This window comes from Argopecten irradians, chromosome 6 (assembly GCF_041381155.1).
Source record: "Argopecten irradians isolate NY chromosome 6, Ai_NY, whole genome shotgun sequence".
Taxonomy (NCBI): Eukaryota; Metazoa; Mollusca; class Bivalvia; order Pectinida; family Pectinidae; genus Argopecten; species Argopecten irradians.
Genome location: NC_091139.1, coordinates 41,371,555 through 41,390,294, shown reverse-complemented (window position 1 = coordinate 41,390,294; position 18,740 = coordinate 41,371,555). Strand labels below are relative to the sequence as shown.

General features: G+C 33.4%; 1 protein-coding gene across 1 annotated transcript in view; it reads right to left on the bottom strand.

Annotated features, from left to right (window-relative positions):
- LOC138325911 (protein patched homolog 1-like) overlaps positions 1-18,740 on the bottom strand; it is a 70,107-nt gene that overhangs the window by 43,970 nt on the left and 7,397 nt on the right. Inside the window, exons 2-3 of the mRNA XM_069271922.1 lie at positions 6,797-6,907; positions 6,020-6,212 (exon numbers count right to left, since the gene is read on the bottom strand). Coding sequence (XP_069128023.1) covers positions 6,020-6,212; positions 6,797-6,907 — 304 coding nt within the window. The remainder of the gene's footprint in view (positions 1-6,019; positions 6,213-6,796; positions 6,908-18,740) is intronic.

Below are 18,740 nucleotides of genomic sequence, written 5' to 3'. Positions count from 1 at the left end.
TAAGGCGTGTTTACTGTTATGATCATATTAACATTACTAATATTGAGGCGTGTTTATTGATATGACCACGGTAATGTTAATAAGTTAGTTATATTCGGGCGTGTTTACTGTTCTGATCACGGTGTTACGTTACTAATACTGAGGCATGTTTACTATTATGATCACGTTAATGTTACTAATATTGACTGTATAGGACCTACATATATATAACGTTACTTATATTGAGGCGTGTTTACTGGTATGATCATGGTAACGTTACTTATATTGAGGCGTGTTTACTGTTATGATCACGGTAACGTTACTAATATTGAAGCGTGTTTACTACTGTATGATCATAGTAACGTTAATTATATTGAGGCGTGTTTACTGGTATGATCATGGTAACGTTACTAATATTGAGGCGTGTTTACTGGTATGATCATGGTAACGTTACTTATATTAGGCGTGTTTACTGTTAGATCATGGTAACGTTACTAATATTGAGGCGTGTTCACTGGTATGATCACTGTAACGTTACTTATATTGAGGCGTGTTTACTGGTATGATCATGGTAACGTTACTTATATTGACTGTATAGGACCTACATATATATAACGTTACTTATATTGAGGCGTGTTTACTGGTATGATCATGGTAACGTTACTAATATTGAGGCGTGTTTACTGGTATGATCATGGTAACGTTACTAATATTGAGGCGTGTTTACTGGTATGATCATGGTAACGTTACTAATATTGAGGCGTGTTTACTGGTATGATCATGGTAACATTACTAATATTGAGGCGTGTTTACTGGTATGATCATGGTAACGTTACTAATATTGAGGCGTGTTTACTGGTATGATCATGGTAACGTTACTTATATTGAGGCGTGTTTACTGGTATGATCATGGTAACGTTATCCATGACTTGTGCTCTTGAGACCTGAGCCATATGTGTCTGTTTGTGTGTGGCTTCACATCCAAGTTTTAACTCAAGGTACATGATGTTATGCATTTGAATTCATTAGCAAGAGAAACAGGCCCCACGTCCAAACACACTCCAAGTAAAAACTCATTTCCTCACCATAGAAACACACAAGTACAGTAGTGCTAGATCTTGATGGTTTATGCAAAAACAGATCTGTTAAAAACTGGCTACATAGCTTCGAGCTTTAAATCCAGGGTATTTATTAAAATGGGAATAAAAGCAAGAAGGGGGGTGCATATATTTACAGAGCATAGTCACACCAGGACAGAATCTCACCAAGTGGTGGGCATTAAATTATCACTAAATGCAATTAGGACATCTCTCTCTGTACACGATATCAATAATAAAGTAAAAATCAATTTTTTTTTAATCATCTTTGGGAAATTGCACTAACAAAAAAAAAGCGAAGATAGTCTTTTTATAATTTTCTGTTCATTATATTTTGGAGCTAGCAGTATCAGAAGTGAAATATCTAAGGGGATATTACGGGATAAAATGTGAGAGACAACATTTTCGCCTACATTGTAGGTATCTCTATCTAATTACAGATACAAAACAACTCGGGATTAATGACTTAGGGGAATAAAGTTGGGACATTAAACCTTCCAACATGTAATATTTCCTAATTAACATTACAGTCTAATTATATATTTCCTAATTAATATTACAGTAGTTTTAAAGGATCTCCATAAAAACTGCTTGTATTACATGCAAATGTGGCAGAAATCTTTAACAAAAAGCCTGAATGAAAATTGAAAAACAACTACAAAATAAAAAATATTAATTTTCAACATGCTGATCTCAATAGTCTATTTGTTGAATATCTATCTTACCAATTTCGTTACAGAATAAAGCTTTATGTATGAAGGAAGATTAAAACTATAATAGGCCAGAAGAAACAATTTTCAAAATCACGCTGAATTAAATATTGAATACAATGTATTTAACTGATGTAAACGGAATATTTTCACATTTTCAATTTTGAATCAAACCATTCATATTTTTGTTTTGACCTCATGAGGAGTGTAGTCAGATCTTGATTTGAAGACTTCTATTCACAGTCAGAGTAATCAAAAGTTTAAATCTTAGATGGTGGCATAACCCTAAACAGCGAGGACCTAGAAGTAATTAGTGTCAGGTGACTTGTTTAGACCTAACCCTACAATAAGAAAAAATTCCTTGCGAGGAAAAACATGATCATAAAAACTATACATTATCAGCACGAGTAGGGTGAAGATATAGGAGGATGGCAATGGTAGTTGAAACATTGTGTATAACACATACTCGCGGGAGATTCACATTTAACTTTTCTCTCTCTTATTCACAATTTTTTAACACAAAACCTCCATCTGGATCAATTTGATCATGGTCAGCTGCTGACCGCCAAATAAAATGACCGAACCCCCTACATGTATACCTGGTCAGTGAACCAGAAAGATCCCAGCCTGGGTATAGCTACATATAAACTTATACAAAAACCCTAGGACACCTCATATCGAAGGACCGAATCCATTCATTCTCCACATTCCAACATAAGAAGGCTTGACATAAAAAAGGCCCGAGCCACCACTTCTTCTGTACAGTGCCCTGTATGTACATTATAGTCTCCATTATATCTACACTAAAACCCAGACCCTCTATCTCACTTACACACACACACAGTTTATACACTGTCAAAATCACTTACTTTTTACTGGCTTAACAAAATTAACTCGGTAAAAGACGGTTTTCAAAAATATTTTTTTTCAAATTATACCATGATTGAAGAAACAAAATATAAGCGCTATTTTATAACAGCTCTGATGGTTATAGCTGTTTAGACAGATTCAAACATAGCAATATTGTTATTTTTAATATCAGTTGGAATAAATGATAAATACAAATGGGATTCCAATACTGCCATACTTAAAATTTTTCAGGTGAAACAAAAATTCTTAACATTGGGTTGTATCTAGATGGGTTTTAAAACTTTAAAAAAAAAAAAAAAAAAAGGCAAGAGAACTGTAAAAATCTATATCTGAGAAAAATGTAGCAAGACCAAACTGATTCGAAAAGAAAAACACCTAACTTGTATTGAGATTTTAAACATGATCATTCGTTGTGAATCTGATTAAGTTTCCTTCATTCATTAGCCATTCTACTGAGATATGTAAACCTCCATGCCCATGTAGAAGTTCACCACATGTGTGGTCTACCAACAAAACCTGTCATTGTCGAATGCCATGACCTGTAGCAATTGCTTTATCAATATCATGGTATATAGTTGGAGCCAGTTGAGCGGTACACTCCCACCACAGTCTGTGATCGACAACTGTCACAGTCTACTGTGAGTCCAATTATACATAATAACCTATTAAACAAACCCAGGTACACACACTCATTGTACAACCTGTTCATGACAAAATCCTATTAACTATTCATTGTGAAAATCAGCATAACTAGACCACCCTGGCTGTCCACTTCCTCACCGTTCTGTATCATATCTCACTGTTCTAATGCCAGGCTTTGTTCTTAACTTAATTATAATGATTATAATTATTGCGTCTACTTAAATCTCTGGACAGATGATCCAAATCCACTAATGATATCATGTATCTTTATCACTTATCAACTAAGAGAAATAGTCCTGACTTATCAAATGACATATTATAGACACTTCCAACCATTTACTACAGAATTACATTACATTAACACTTGCGGAATCTGAAACTTTACATATTTTTATTTAACTGACATGCAATAGTCTGTCCTCCTTTTATAATAAGCCTTGCTTTTCTTTAAACCCATTTTCACATATATCCTACGGGATTTTTTTGTGATATATACTTATATAGTGGTAAACAGAATAAGATATTTTAAGATTTTTTTTTTATTCAAGATTAATAAGATTTTTTTTTTTTTTTATTCAAGATTACAATCAATAAAATTTAAATTCAATTTATGAATTTAAATAATTTTATATGAACGTGATACACAGGCCTTTCAGTAAAAAGACGTGTTTTTACTACCAGGGGAACAATATGGGTCCTCTATACTGAGCTCACATTTTATTGGGTTATTGCATCTTTCAGGTCTTTGGGCATAATAAAAACAAAATAAATATTTTAACAAAAAGACCAGATGGTGTAGATGTTATAGACTTTACATTCAACAAACTGAGAGCATATGGATATTTTATCTTGGATAACCTATCTCCAACTTACCCACAAAACATTTGCCCAGCGTTTTTCGTTTTTTACGACCCTGCTATGGAGTCCTACACGGCAGTTCTGCATATAAAGGTGTTTGAGTGAGCCGAGTTCACTATCCACTAGTAAAACTCTGCCTCTGCTCTACACCTTTTAGTACCTGATTTTTCTTAAATAGAGGCAAAGCTTTCACACAAAGGGGTTCACACAATTCAACCTTTCATGAAGGTAGAGTGAGGAAAAAAAATTCAGCGCCAGCCAGCATTACACCAGAAGCCTAAAATGATATGTCAAATGCTGGTACATTCAGTGCACCCGCCTGCACTAGATCTGATTTCAAATTTTATTGCACTGTTGTAATTATTTCTTCATTTAAAAAAAAAAAGTTTTTTGAAAATTACACCGGAACTATTTTTTTTAAATTTTAGAATTTTTAAGTGTCTGAGAAAAGTTGCCTTTGATTTAAAATTCAATATGCCAATTATTTTTTTTATTTGTAATTTTAAACAAATCAATATAAAATCTGATGAAAACCACTGTAATTATGGTAATTAAATAATCAATGTTTGCCATGCAATTCACTCAATAATTAAAATATTTATTAACAAACCATATGCACCTCAAGATTTGAATGAGATATTGTCTTTTCAAAAAAAAATAAATCAATAATTCAACATAAAAAGGGATATTTTTATAACTCAAATCAAATTATATCAATTTTTTTAATATAATTTTCTGAAAATAACTAAAAGTCAATACCATATTTTTTATCATTTTATAATTCAAATGAAATTTTAAAAAAAAATGTTTGTATGCAAAGCCAGCATAATGGAACAATATTATTACTTTGTTCCTAATGCCAACAATATTGTACAATGTTCCATGTAATAATTTAATGTATACAATGTAAACAAAATTGTACAATATTGGAACAATATTATTACTTTGTCCATATTACCAACAATGTTGTACAATGTTCAATTTAATAATTAATTGTATACAATGTAAACAAAATTGTACCATTATTATTACCAACAATGTATTACCAAATAAATATAATGTATGCCTGATTGTCATTGAACAAATTAATATATTTTTGAAATGAAGTAGCAGTATACATGGAGCTACAGTTTGGTAGAATAAATTAGTATAGTCAGAGATTTAAATAGTATAGTAGAATAAAATAGAATAACATATTAATCATGTTTGATAACAAATTATCTTTACACAGCTTACTACAGTATACCTTCACAAATAACGTTTGTAATATCTTATTATCATAAAAAATACCCCACACAATCCCAAACATTGCCTTTCTCCGATTGACCTAAAATTGCCTATCAGACTCTCAATCTCGTTACGTTAGCCATGAACACTAAATTACATATCGTTTATGCAGTTAAACTTGAAAGTTCCCCGTAACATACTTTGAATATTACATAACATGGATGCAATTGCCGTTATTTTCCATTCCAAACCCGAACCCTGAAGTTTGTTAGATCGGCAGTTCGTGGATAGGCTGCCGGGTCTACAGACAATATAAATATTTAGACTATCGATCGGATTAAGGCTGAGCCTGCTTTGTGAGTATCGGTGGCGCTAAATTCAACTTTCATTTATCGCCATGCTTTTCTTTAAGCAGTGTTTCGATGAAACATACCACGGGGGAAGCGGTATTCGGTGAAATAATGAGGTACTGAACATTGCCTTCCAAAAATAAACCCAGGACCACACACCGCCAACGTTTCGTTTCTAGGTCACAAGATGGCGGACGCCCGATGATCAAATAGCACTTCAAAACATGGGAAGAGTTTTCTTACCCTGTATTGAAGTGAATTCAGATAGGTAGACGTAAATGCTTACCTTCAACCCATAATTCCTCGATGTTAGTTTCTATTTTAGCTGTTTTCAAGCCAACACAACACAATGATAGAAGCAATAATCCAACGAAAAGAACCTTTCCACAATGTAAGTCAATGAAACTGCCTATGGCAAACAAGTAGTTTTGTAGATGACAGCGTAACCACAAAGCACTTTTGTTACCGTCTGCTTTCCCCTGTTAAACAAAACAAAAACAGCATTATTTCACCGTTTAATACGAGATCTGCATACACAATGTATACAGACGAAATTTTAATGGATAATATGGACTGTACATGTAAGTGATGAACCGGATCAAGGCTGTGTATAAATTGACAAGTCTTCCCGAGGCGACAGAAGAAGAATGTGTATGTATTTCTTATGAATAAAGTTGGGCAAGTTTTATCAATGAAATGTCTTTGCAAACGTGCACTTGTTGATATTCAGTAAAAAATCATCAATCATTCTCCGCCTGAATGACTCGACACAATGCTTAGAATCGGCTTGTCAGTCGACACACGGGGCCAGGCGAAATATTCAATGTTTTGTTGGTTGGTCTTCTCGGGAAATTGGGGGGTTTCTTTCAAAAATATCTTAACATTCTGTAAACATTTTCGACTGGATTTGACTCCGTTGGAGTTACAGCAGCAACATTAGTTCCATAGAAGGGTCACCCCTGAATATTTACCATGTAGCCGATGTATATAGAGAGAGGCACCACGATTCAATGGGGAGTGCGAGGCCGATCCGTGTTTACAACAATTATACAATGAAACATACCTTTTTCACTTGTCTGTAAGCCTCTTCAGCATTTACCCAGCTTGTCCTTGTAAACAATTCATCCTCCAGTTCTTTGTTATTTCCCTTTCTCCGAACCGTCATCGTGGCTCCCTGCAAGGATGGGGGGAAAATAGATCACATTGGCGTATATTTAGTCGGCGACTAACGTCTTATCCCACGTGGTTAGTCGTACAAATATAACTATTTCCAAAGGGATCACAAACACCATTATACATGTTTAACATCTCACATTCAATAAACTCGATTAGTCCAGGTTTCCATTCTGAATTCGACATAGATTCACGTATAAACTATATCCAAACACATGAACCACTCATCCGATCTCTCGTCTTTTCTCAATGTTCTGCCTGTAACAGTCCTGTATTTGCATTGCAGCTCCGCCCACAGGTCATGATTGACACGATAAGATCACCCATACGTTCACGCCGATTGGCTGAATTTAAATGGGACTGCTCAAATAACAGCAGCCCGACATTTGTTGCTTAGCAACTGGTTTGCCACAGAGAGCGGACCACCCAAGAAGTTGGAACCTCCACCACGGCAAATAAACAACATTCTTTGTATATGTCGTCGTGTACATAATTGTGGCCCGGTCTAGCTGTTCGAGATGTCACGAGCTGATGCCATTGTCCCACCAAGAAAGTCTTACAGTTTTATGAAGTAAAAAGTTTTGATTCACTATCACCATGATCTTTAACCAGAAAAATATATTAATTGCCTGCCTATTCCGTTCTTTCCCCTACAGCTGATAACAAACATTTATATTAATTTGATGTTGAATTTTATCTAAGTGCTACATGTATTGCCACAGAATAAGAAAAATATAGCTTTCAATGTGTATTAATTTGATAATGCACTGTAGACAATATGCAGTCCGCGTGTGCGGTCTTGCCGTACTGTAGTATATATAGCATTCGGTAGAGGCTAGTCAGCTTAAAAACCAGATTGCAATTGGAACTGCGGGGAATCGCGAGGTCGTATAAAATCTGAGAATGGCTCGATTTCTTCATTATACATGGGTTGGTATAAAAGGATGGACGTTTTAGTTTATTGTTTTGTGAAGTTAAAATTGGAAAAGGTACATCAGTTTCATTACGTTTGTTACAACGCAAAGCTTATCATACATGATCTCTCAGATCTAGTATATTTGTGATGTATCTATATTTTACTGATATGCACCAGGTTTTGCCTGTCAAACCGCTGAATTAATAACAAGGCAGGTTATATACGATTGACAAAGGCCTCTTTAGGAGATATGACAGAATTACACCACATTTAGTCAAAGGCACGTGCTTACCAATCTCGGTCTTTTTATCGAGACACGGGTTTATTATAATTGAATTGAAGCTCAGAATTAATTATGAAATTATTTATTTTCCTAAAGTTTAACATGACTGGTGCTATCGCCGTGTTCCAATCTGCGAGCATTTAGTCTAACCCACACAGGCCCACCCGGTAGCTGAGAACACCTACTTGACAGGGGCGAGAGGGACTGGTTGAACGGTTTCTCTAGATCAGATTAAAGCCGCGTTCCTCACCAGTCCCACTCTGGCGGCCTGATCTCATTATACCTGATTGAATAAAAACCCACGAGATAAAAGTGAGGACCCGGCCTTGGTGTAGATTATTATGGTTTTGACAGGCGATTGGATCACGGTAAAAAGTCCGGGGGAACAAGTCCGGGGGATTAAATTAAAAAAAAAGTATGTACATAAAAGTATTAGTCTTCTCATCCGCGGAAATCAGTCTTGGTATAGCGGTCCTGAATCTATTTAAGATCAAATTTAGTAATCTCATCTATTTAATAAAGTTCCTGAATAATACAGAAATCGAAATTTTGTCAGTCCTCGCTTGACCTTTTCAATATTGAACATTGCATGATTCAAGATTTCGAAATCAATTTCAGGTTAAAGAAACGTGGTAAAATACTTCCATTTATTCAGTATATTTATATATATTTCTATATTTCATAGAATCATTTAAGATACGAACATGTGATATGTTCAACAGTAGGATGGACTGTGAACACTTGAAAGTCCCTATTGGATTTTGGTGTTAACATATCCTCTTCGATCACGTCCAAGTCCAGAAAGAAAGAAAAAACCCACATATTTAGCTATCACAGTGAGTAAACATAGTTTTTTTTTTTTAAATATTTCTTAGTGCAAGCTACTGTAGTTTTGTTTTCTGACATTTTGCCTTTTGTAACATAATTAAGCGTACAGAAAAAAAAATCCCGTTGACATAGGCCCAAATTCCATGAACGAAAAACATATCGAAGGGAGTTTGAAAGGGTCGTCGATCTAAGATTCCAATAAAATGTAAATATTTCCTTGGACAACCATTCTCAGGAAAAATATACATAAGTATCCGTCGTTTAAAGTTTGAGTTAAAATAAAGATTAATTACAATTTGGCAGACTTTCTCTACGTTTCCAGACCGTAGATCTACAATAATAACAATGTCAGTCTTCAAACGAAAAAAAGACAAATTCATCTCATAAGTGTTCCTAAAGTTTTGTAAAGAAACAAATCAGTTGATGAGTGTAAAACATAGACTTGTAAATTGTGACCAGAGAATTTTCAGTCTGCAAACAAATGTCATAATATACCGCATTTCTTTTTCCACAATTCAAAAGGTTATCTTGTACCAAATCGATTAACATTTTACTTCAATACATATGGAGAATGGATGTACTTTTTGGTGACATTTTACATTCACTGTTTAGAGATTCCCTCATTATCTTTATTTTCCCAAATGTTTTATATTTCCATACAATATTTGATATTTAGGAGTGAAAACGTGCTTGTTTTCACTCATTTGAAAAGGTCTTTTTTTTCGTTGAATGTGTATGGAAAAGTCACAATATTGGAAGGTTTTGTAACGTACAATACAAACCGTCTTACCCTTTTAGACAATTTAGCTAAATTATATATTAATCTTTTATAATGTGTTTATTTGAAATCAAAAGATGTCACCATTGGAGATCAGATAATTAATTCCAATCGATAATAAATTTATGTAACATATTGAAAAAATAGAAATTATGCAAAAACCATTTATAGAACGATACCTAAATAATCTTAGATTTTCACCGTTTACAATGAGATGAGTTGATTTGTTTTGCTAACTAGTTTAGATTTATATATTTTCCTCTATCAAGCCTTGATTTTTCCGTTTATTAACTGTTTTTCCCGGTTAACTTATTTTTTTAGTTTTACTTACAGTTATTAACCCCTCTTTCACTTACTAGTTCAGGTAGTCCCGTTTTGTTAAATAGCTTAGATTTTTTCCACTTTTCTCAACCAGTATAGAATTTTCCTTCCACTAACTAGTTTGTATAGAATTTTCCTTCCACTAACTAGTTTGTATAGAATTTTCCTTCCACTAACTAGTTTGTATAGAATTTTCCTTCCACTAACTAGTTTGTATAGGATTTTCCTTCCACTAACTAGTTTGTATAGAATTTTCCTTCCACTAACTAGTTTGTATAGAAATTTTCCTTCCACTAACTAGTTTGTATAGAATTTTCCTTCCACTAACTAGTTTGTATAGAATTTTCCTTCCACTAACTAGTTTGTATAGAATTTTCCTTCCACTAACTAGTTTGTATAGAATTTTCCTTCCACTAACTAGTTTGTATAGAATTTTCCTTCCACTAACTAGTTTGTATAGAATTTTCCTTCCACTAACTAGTTTGTATAGAATTTTCCTTCCACTAACTAGTTTGTATAGAATTTTCCTTCCACTAACTAGTTTGTATAGAATTTTCCTTCCACTAACTAGTTTATATAGAATTTTCCTTCCACTAACTAGTTTGTATAGAATTTTCCTTCCACTAACTAGTTTGTATAGAATTTTCCTTCCATTAACTAGTTTGTATAGAATTTTCCTTCCACTAACTAGTTTGTATAGAATTTTCCTTCCACTAACTAGTTTGTATAGAATTTTCCTTCCACTAACTAGTTTGTATAGAATTTTCCTTCCACTAACTAGTTTGTATAGAATTTTCCTTCCACTAACTAGTTTGTATAGAATTTTCCTTCCACTAACTAGTTTGTATAGAATTTTCCTTCCACTAACTAGTTTGTATAGAATTTTCCTTCCACTAACTAGTTTGTATAGAATTTTCCTTCCACTAACTAGTTTGTATAGAATTTTCCTTCCACTAACTAGTTTGTATAGAATTTTCCTTCCACTAACTAGTTTGTATAGAATTTTCCTTCCACTAACTAATTTGAATTTATCTATTTTGCTAACTACATTAAATCCGTTTTGCTACCTAGTTTAGTATTTTCCGTTTTGCTAACTAGTTTAGTATTTTCCGTTTTGCTACCTAGTTTAGTTTTTCCGTTTTGCTAACTAGTTTAGTATTCTCCGTTTTGCTAACTAGTTTAGTATTTTCCGTTTTGCTACCTAGTTTAGTATTTTCCGTTTTGCTACCTTGTTTAGTTTTTCCGTTTTGCTAACTAGTTTAGTATTTTCCGTTTTGCTACCTAGTTTAGTATTTTCCGTTTTGCTACCTAGTTTAGTATTTTCCGTTTTGCTAACTAGTTTAGGTTTTTCCGTTTTGCTAACTAGTTTAGTATTTTCCGTTTTGCTAACTAGTTTAGTATTTTCCGTTTTGCTAACTAGTTTAAGGTTTTTCCGTTTTGCTAACTAGTTAAGTTGTTTCTGTTTTGCTAACTAGTTTAGTTTATTCTTTAGAAATATTTATGGTTTCACAGTAATTATTTATTGATTACATTATATTCTGCTCATTTTCAACTAAAGCCAAGAAAAACGTTTGAAAGTGTAAGAGGATACAGCGAGACCAATGGCCTCCTACGTTACTGGATGGTGTGTCCGTTCATCAACATGGACAAGAAGTGTAAAAGAATTGCCCGTCAAAAGATTATATCACAGCACCTTAAGAAACAAGATAAGTCTGAGACTGTGAAAACATATTTGACACCAAAACGCATGACCCCATTTCGGGTCACAAGAGTTTCGAAAAAGGTGTTCGTTAGGCAATAATTATCAGGATGGAATTCGATTTAAGGGAAAGACACCTACATATTCTCGAAAACTAACATGAGGGCGAGGGAGATCTTTTGGTGTTTAAAACACGCTCTTTTCAATTCGATCTCCATAAGAAATATAAAGAACACAAAAACTGGATTGATATTCAATGCTAAATGGTTACTTAAAAAAACCCACACACTTGATGTTGCCTCCAAATCGGCAAACTAATATAGAAATCATAATCAACAACGTTTTAAAAGGACAACAGAATGTGAGGAATGTGAGGAATGCGTTCCTTCCACTTCGCCATTGAAATTCGAGAGCACTGTGTTTGCATTGATTTTATCGAAGCCGTATACCTATTGCATACAAGGAAAATATGCATTTGATGTTCATACTTATTAACCTATACTTATTTCCATATTTGAGAATATTTATTTTTGGTAAAATAAGCAAACGGAATAAGAATGATAAGGTTAATTGAACAGCATCCTTTCTTTAGGATGCTGGTGGTAGGAAGTGCAATCTATTGCATCTTTGTTATAATGAATGTCACACATTCTTTGCAGACTCAACGTGCATATACATGTATCCATTACCCCTTTGTTTATTTTCAGTAAATAATTTCATATAATTGTATTTATGTAACTATGAATGATGTCTTAATATTGCAATATAAACGTATAAACGTTCTATTAATGCGGAACCGATTCCATTACATTATATGACAACAAAATATTTGAATTAAAAAAGGCTTTGTCATTGCATAAAGAGTAAGTTATAGAATTAAAATTAACAAATCATGCAATATTATCAAGATTCAAACAAGATTCGAGATTTAAATGCGATACAATATATCAGCATTTCCAGTTCCTATGGGATAAGTCTTACCTTCAGAATACCTCCCAAGTCGGTAATCAAACCCTTGTTTCCATCTCTTGTTTATTTTCCTAAAGCCTATGTATATTTACATTATCAGCCTTACGGTATCGGTGCCCAGTTGTCATATATACTGTGGTAGGTAGTCGTCAGCGGTCATGGTAGAGGTAATAGAATATTTAGATTAAGTCAACAAAGATCGAACTGATTACGTATTGACTCTATTCTTAAATAAAAGAAGGAAAAAATCCGCATTGTTAATGTTGTTTGGTATGATGCTTGATGGAAACCGATATTGTGTGTCAGATTTAAACTGGACCGATAAGTTGATTTTAATTGATATTGTAATAAGCCACACACTGTTAATGAGGTAAAATCAAACAAGTATACTTAGTAAGTAGATGGGGGGGACAATGATACACATTCCCGGGGAGAAATAGATACCATGTCCTCCCTAAACAGCACCAGGTATGTAACTGGCGTGTTACACACAAATCAATCAGCTGTGTGACACATTTGACACGTGGCAGTGACTTTTGCGCCCTTTTTCGGCCAGGCCTCGTGCTTGCCAGGCAAGCATACTGACCGTTGATGAGAAGCGGTAAACCAAACTCGTTGTGTGGCATGACAAACACTCCATCGAGGCGGCTGCTCTAGGCCACATGTGTTTTAATCTACATCTGACACTTGAACTTTGTCAAGCATGTCCAAGTAAACTCACGATAAACTAGAGAAACAAAAGGTTATGACGTTTTTATTGAACAAAAAGTTATCTCCTGACAAATACAAGTTGAACACGGAACCAATCTCGAAGTTGTATAAAGGGGGGTTACTCGTGAAACACGATTGGAGAAAAAACTTCAACGAAAGCAAGGCATGCATTAAGAACGTTGATTTATTCAACCATTGAGATGTCCTTGTCGCGTCATAAATTTACCACTTTATCTCTATACATATGTATTTCTCTTTCATAAAAACAAAGCCCAACGTTTTTTCCCCAAGAACATTGTCAAATTACCCCTTACCCAGTCTGTGATATATAACGTTATACGCACTGAATGGAAATATAAATTGTACAAATTCATAAACTCTTAAGCAAAATAATAAATATCCAACCAAAAACAGTAAAAATGACAATGCAATAAAAACCTCTGAAATTGACCATCCAATCAAAACAATGAAAGTGACCATCCAATCAAAACAAAGAAAGTAATCATCCAATCAAAACAATGAAAGTAACCATCCAATCAAAACAATGAAAGTAACCATCCAATCAAAACAAAGAAAGTAATCATCCAATCAAAACAAAGAAATTGACCATCCAATCAAAACAATGAAAGTGACCATCCAATTAAAACGATGAAAGTGACCATCCAATCAAAACAATGAAAGTGACCATCCAATCAAAACAAAGAAAGTAGCCATCAAATCAAAACAAAGAAAGCCGCCATTCAACCAAAGGCCCTGAAATGACCATCCAATCAAAGTACAGAAAAAACGACAATCCAATTAAAATCTCCGAAACTGACTTTGAATCTAGATGTAGGATATTATTTACAGTCAATAAAAAAGTTCGTGTACATGTGGAGTAGAAAAATAAACCTCACCTACCTTCCTATAATACTTTCGCCAGGTCTCGATGGCTCTTCGGGAATGTAATTTATAGTTTTGAATACTCCTAAAGACATTGCGAAAGTACAAAAGGAAGATCGTTGAGTAATATTGACATTTATGCATGTACTTGAAAAAGATTACAAAGTGTGGTTGCACATAAAAATTAATATAAGTAAAATTAAAATCAAGTTATAAAAAGTGGCAATCGCTGTCGAATAAGTTTTAATCAATGTTTTTTTCTCTTTCTCTGCTTTATGCTAAGGTCTTAGTGGGATAATAACTTAATCCATGAACAATCTTTACAATTAAATTTTAAAAACTTTAACAGTGAATGTAGCATGCCGGAAATAATGATTAAATAATAATTAGTGTAAAATTTACTAGATTTTTAAGTTTTCTGACAAAAACTGGCGACATCATATAAGTCAGTTTCAAACGATTACTTAAAATTACATGAAAGGAACAAACGACAACTAAGTTTTCTTGAGGTCTGGTTGTTTGTATACGACATCATTAAATGCATGTTTTTTTCGGCGACTAGATAAAAAACAATGAATAATTTGACCAGCATAAATATCCGTGAAAACCAAAATTATAAACTTTAATAATAATTATCCAAGAGATTGGTGTGGTATCTACTGAAAAGATGGCGAAAGGATTTCGCGCAAGATGGAAGATCCGGGTTTAATTGCTACAAAAAAGGATAAAAACTAAATTACATGTTCGGAATAATAGTTTTCATTCAACATTGCACGACCCTTATAAATGACAACAACATGTCACAAAAACCCGTACGATATTTTCAAAGTTTATGGCCATTAACGTTCCTCTGTCTGTTTCGAAAACGACATGACCTGATTTAACCTTGATGTATGCACACCCAATTAGAACCGACAATCGACTTACCATAGACCGAAGAAATAAATTGGTAATCTGTTACAAGGCGACTTATAACAGATAAAAACAAATTCTTCGTTTCTTAACTTAAAATTTGATCAATCGTTGGTCCTTATACAGCGAGTTAAGCAGTACATTACACGAAGCATTTTTTTGTATTTATGTGCCCTGACCTATAAATCAGTAATTAGTAGATTAACCAGAGTGAAGAGGTGAGTGAAAAACTTACCCGTTCCCCAAGGTCAATTATACCTTTAGATTGAAAAATGTAAAAAGAAGGAGCAGTCAAGAAGATTACCTTATTATGTTATGTCATAAATTGTTTCGAAAGCATGAGTATAAAACAGAATGCAAAAAATGTTTATAACAGTGTTGGATTGAAATAATTAGAAAAAAATAAGATGCTAAGAAAGATGATTTTCTGTCGAAAACAACATTTACATAAACCTAATATCTATGATTGAACGTCGTGAAGTAAAAATAACATTAACAAATTGAAATGCATGTTTCAATGTTTAAACGTCAACTGGGATTTGAGTGAAGATGAAATACAGGGATATGTCTGACAGTACAACAGTCGGTGACACACGTGCCGCCTAACGATGTGACATTAAAGACGATAGGAAGGTAAAAACGCACCTTTATAATCGTGTAGGTAGTTCATCTTTTTGGCTGATTAATCAACAGTGTTATGGAAGGCATTGTCATGTCTGTATTAGGCATGCTTTGGCTTTAATGCATTGGTTATTTGTTTTACCGTACATCATTTTAAATATATAATAGTGGCTTTAACAACAAAGTCACAAAATGGTAAATAATACATCCAAACATCTTTAAAAAGTTCAGAACTAAAAACTAAATCAAGAAGTGATATGCTGCTGTTTTGTGTAACACCATGTCGTGAAAATGTTATACATAGAATAAAACGGAAATGAAAAGATGGAATATACAACGATTTACTAAAGATATTTTAAGCATTAATCGCAATATAATTTTTTGTTTATGAAGTCATAGACACTATAGCGGAAGGAAAAGAATGTCCTTTTGTTTGCTTGTTTTTCCCCATTGACTCCATAAACAAATAGATATTAAGAATAATGTTTATAATTTAATTTTATAGCTCGGTGAAATATAGATTAAGCATTGGTTTTACGTATTTTCACAACATAAACAAATTCAGTTGTGGGGAATTGATATCTAGCAAAGAAGTTTAGTTTGGCCAATAACTGAGCCGTTTTTAAAGATCCCCACAAAGACCTTCTCCGCGTATGATATCAAAATGCTCGACGTACAATTCTTTCAGAATATACAAAATAACCCCAAAACTAAAACCAATGAAAATGTGTGTAACAAATAGAATTCAAGGATTTCAGCAAACGTGTAGTGATGTATGGAAGTGAAAAAATCTAATTAGAAATATTTTAATGAGTTTGTTTGCAAGACACAACATAAGTATTTCCTATCTTATTTACAGTAGAAGAAATTTATGCCTTTTGTCTTTTGTTAAGAAAATACCAACTGATGTTTTAAATGTGCTTACTGATCATTAATGCCAGGGCTGACGTAAATGACACCTACCCTGAAGGCAGTACAACATTATTACAACTCCGACAAAAACATATCAAGAGACGAATACGAAACTCATAAACTCCAATGCAGAGATTAACAATGGCCCACCTGGCAAGAAAATCCCAGGTAAAATACTCATTTAATGCGAAACTGCGTTTCATAGGTGAACTTTTGTAAAATGAATGAATATTGATATACTAATCAAACTGTAATAAAATCAAAGATATTCATAAATACATACAACTACACTATAACGGACCAGGGGCTACAGGGAAGTAAGAGATCTTTTTATCGACAATATACCCGTTCGAAGTCTAGATCACGTCGTTATTTATCAGGACGAAAACGAAACAATGAAATGTTAATGAGAATTCTATAAAACTGTTGCCTTGTCGACCTGTGTGTAAAAGTACAAGGAAAAGTACTTTTCAAATAGTTATTACCTAGCAATGTCGCCGTTGCTACATCATACCGCGTCTGTTTCATATCAAGTCACAGAGACAAAGCCAAATTTTATTTCTAGTTAGTATCAAGTTGAAAATATTCGACAAAGAAACCCTATTACCACTAACAAAACAATTAACATATATTATAAAATAATGCACTGAATAAAGTGTTGATTTCACAATCTATAGATGTAAGCAGATCTGCTAATATCGTATTTGGGGTCTAACGGGTGTCTTAAGAGCTCTTATGGGTGGCTTCTACGCAAAGTACAATTAATAATGTTGTGTGGTTTGTACAAAATGCATCAGTCTTCAGACAAAGGTATAGGAATTTTCTTAAGGATGGAAGAACCTTTAATTTGGCATCACTTAATACAAACCACACAATTTAGCAAATTGCATGTCTTTTATGTAATTATATAGTCTTAAAATGTTTTAGGAATAAAACAATCCAATTTAGCAATACACGAAGCACAAAAAATGTTTACTTATGCCAATATCTTGATACCGAATACTGTATTTGGAAAAATAAGCTTTACTCTGAGTATTTGCTTGAAAAGTAATTTGGAACCTGTTCAACTTTCAGGTTACTACTCCCACACATTTCACTTAATATCTCAGTGTGTTACGTAACAAAACAATGCAACTTAACGATATCCATAAAACAACAAATACATCAACCATTTATTTATCAATTATTCTTTATATTATATAAACGTTTTGGTAAATAAATATTTGATACGATTCTGAAAATAGAAAATTCCACAAGCTATTACAGGTACTTAAAAAGAAGTTCATTCACATTTCACTTCTAAGTAAACATCTTGAAGTGTTTGGGAAATAAAACAATTTAATGAAGCAACATATGTATAGAACAAAATAAAAAAATAATAATGTTTTATATCGGCCACTTAATATGTAGCTTATACGCCTTTGGATAACATTTCATTATGTACAAATGTATATTAGCAGATAAGTTAGAAGCACAATTTTACAAATCTTTCATAAAATAATCTATTGAATGAAGTCTGTTTGTGAATTTCAGTCAATATTCCATAACATTTGTTTATTTCGAGAGATATTACAGGATCAGTATAATCTATATTGACTCCATTGTATAAATAACTTATTAGTGGTAATGTCTTACTGGAGTACCTTCTGGGAAAAACACCAGTTATTCAAACTCTCCAAGACCGTATTTATCACGATGTTATGTCCCGATCAACTTTTCCTTGGAGTATTAGAAGATTTGTCGCGGTCTGTCGACTTTGAGTTGACGTGGTATGAATGTAATCATTATATTTGATCGTTATTCAGGCGAATAAGAATGGTCCATCGTGAATGATAAGATAGGGTAAAAACAAAATGTTAATATATCTTCAAGCAGTTGGTCCTGATGAAATGCACGCTGATGTAAGGTTAAGAACTAACATGAACTACATGTGCTTTTCACGCTTTTCACGCCACACACAGAATCTAACTGGATTCGCATTAGCTGCACCTGATGATTACAT